The sequence below is a fragment of the Eimeria mitis genome, genomic scaffold (genome assembly GCF_000499745.2).
Source record: "Eimeria mitis Houghton genomic scaffold, Emh_scaff1867, whole genome shotgun sequence".
In the NCBI taxonomy this organism is placed as follows: Eukaryota; Apicomplexa; class Conoidasida; order Eucoccidiorida; family Eimeriidae; genus Eimeria; species Eimeria mitis.
In genome coordinates this window covers 9,166-10,016 of record NW_013570189.1, presented here as the reverse complement: position 1 = coordinate 10,016, position 851 = coordinate 9,166, and the positions used below count along the sequence as shown (strand labels likewise).

The following is an 851-nucleotide window of genomic DNA, read 5'->3' as shown; positions in this document are numbered from 1 at the left end:
TATATATATATGTGTGTGTGTGTGTATAGTTTAGTTGGCTTTGCATTTACCTCTCTCTTTTTTGGTGTTTCTTTATATCTTCTTCCTGCTGCTGTATTCGTGGGGGCCCCCCTCTCCTGGCTGGGGGCCCTTCATCGTTATAAACCCAACACCATGGGGGCCCCTGACTTCGCTCTGCGTCTATTAACCACACTAAAACACAAACAAATACACCCACAACCAAACCCTCATCACCACCAAACCCTCAACGCAATACCCAACAAATACACTACCCAAGGGGCCCCCCAGGGGGCCCCCCAGGGGGGCCCCCAGGGGGGCCCCCAGGGGGCCCCCCAAGGGGCCCTTCAAGGGGCCCCCAAAGAGGGTACAGAGGGGAGTGGCCAAGAGGGTACACAGGGGGGCCCCCAGGGGGCCCCCCAGGGGGGCCCCCATGGGGGCCCCCCAGGGGGCCCCCAGGGGGGCCCCCTTTACTTTGGTGGTGTTCATACAATAATTTGTGGGTCAGAGAAAGTAAACCCTCAGACGTTTCCTCTCATGAACCAGGTAAACCCTAAACCCTAAACCCTAAACCCTAAACCCTAAACCCTAAACCCTAAACCCTAAAAAGTAGATGTTAAAGGGTAGAGAAGATGGATGCTATGGACAGTTGGTTTGGTGCTTTTGGTGTTGCTGCTGTTGGGGCTGTTCTCGTTGCTGCAGCTGCTGCTGCTGCTGCTGCTGCTGCTACAGCAGCAAGAACACGCAAACGGTTGTTACCTCTGCTTGTGGAGCATCTCCTGCTGCTGCTGCTGCTGTTGCTGCTGCTGCCTCTGTTGCATCTGCTGCTTCTTCTCTTGCTGCTGCTGCTGCTA

The 851-nt window shown here is 55.2% G+C and overlaps 1 protein-coding gene across 1 annotated transcript in view; it reads left to right on the top strand.

The window, feature by feature from the left end:
- Positions 1-534: 534 nt before the first annotated feature.
- EMH_0044850 (uncharacterized protein) overlaps positions 535-851 on the top strand; it is a gene marked incomplete at both ends in the record, with an annotated part of 1,969 nt that continues 1,652 nt past the window's right edge. The window contains one exon of the mRNA XM_013496009.1: positions 535-543. Within this exon, the coding sequence (XP_013351463.1) occupies positions 535-543 (9 nt within the window). The remainder of the gene's footprint in view (positions 544-851) is intronic.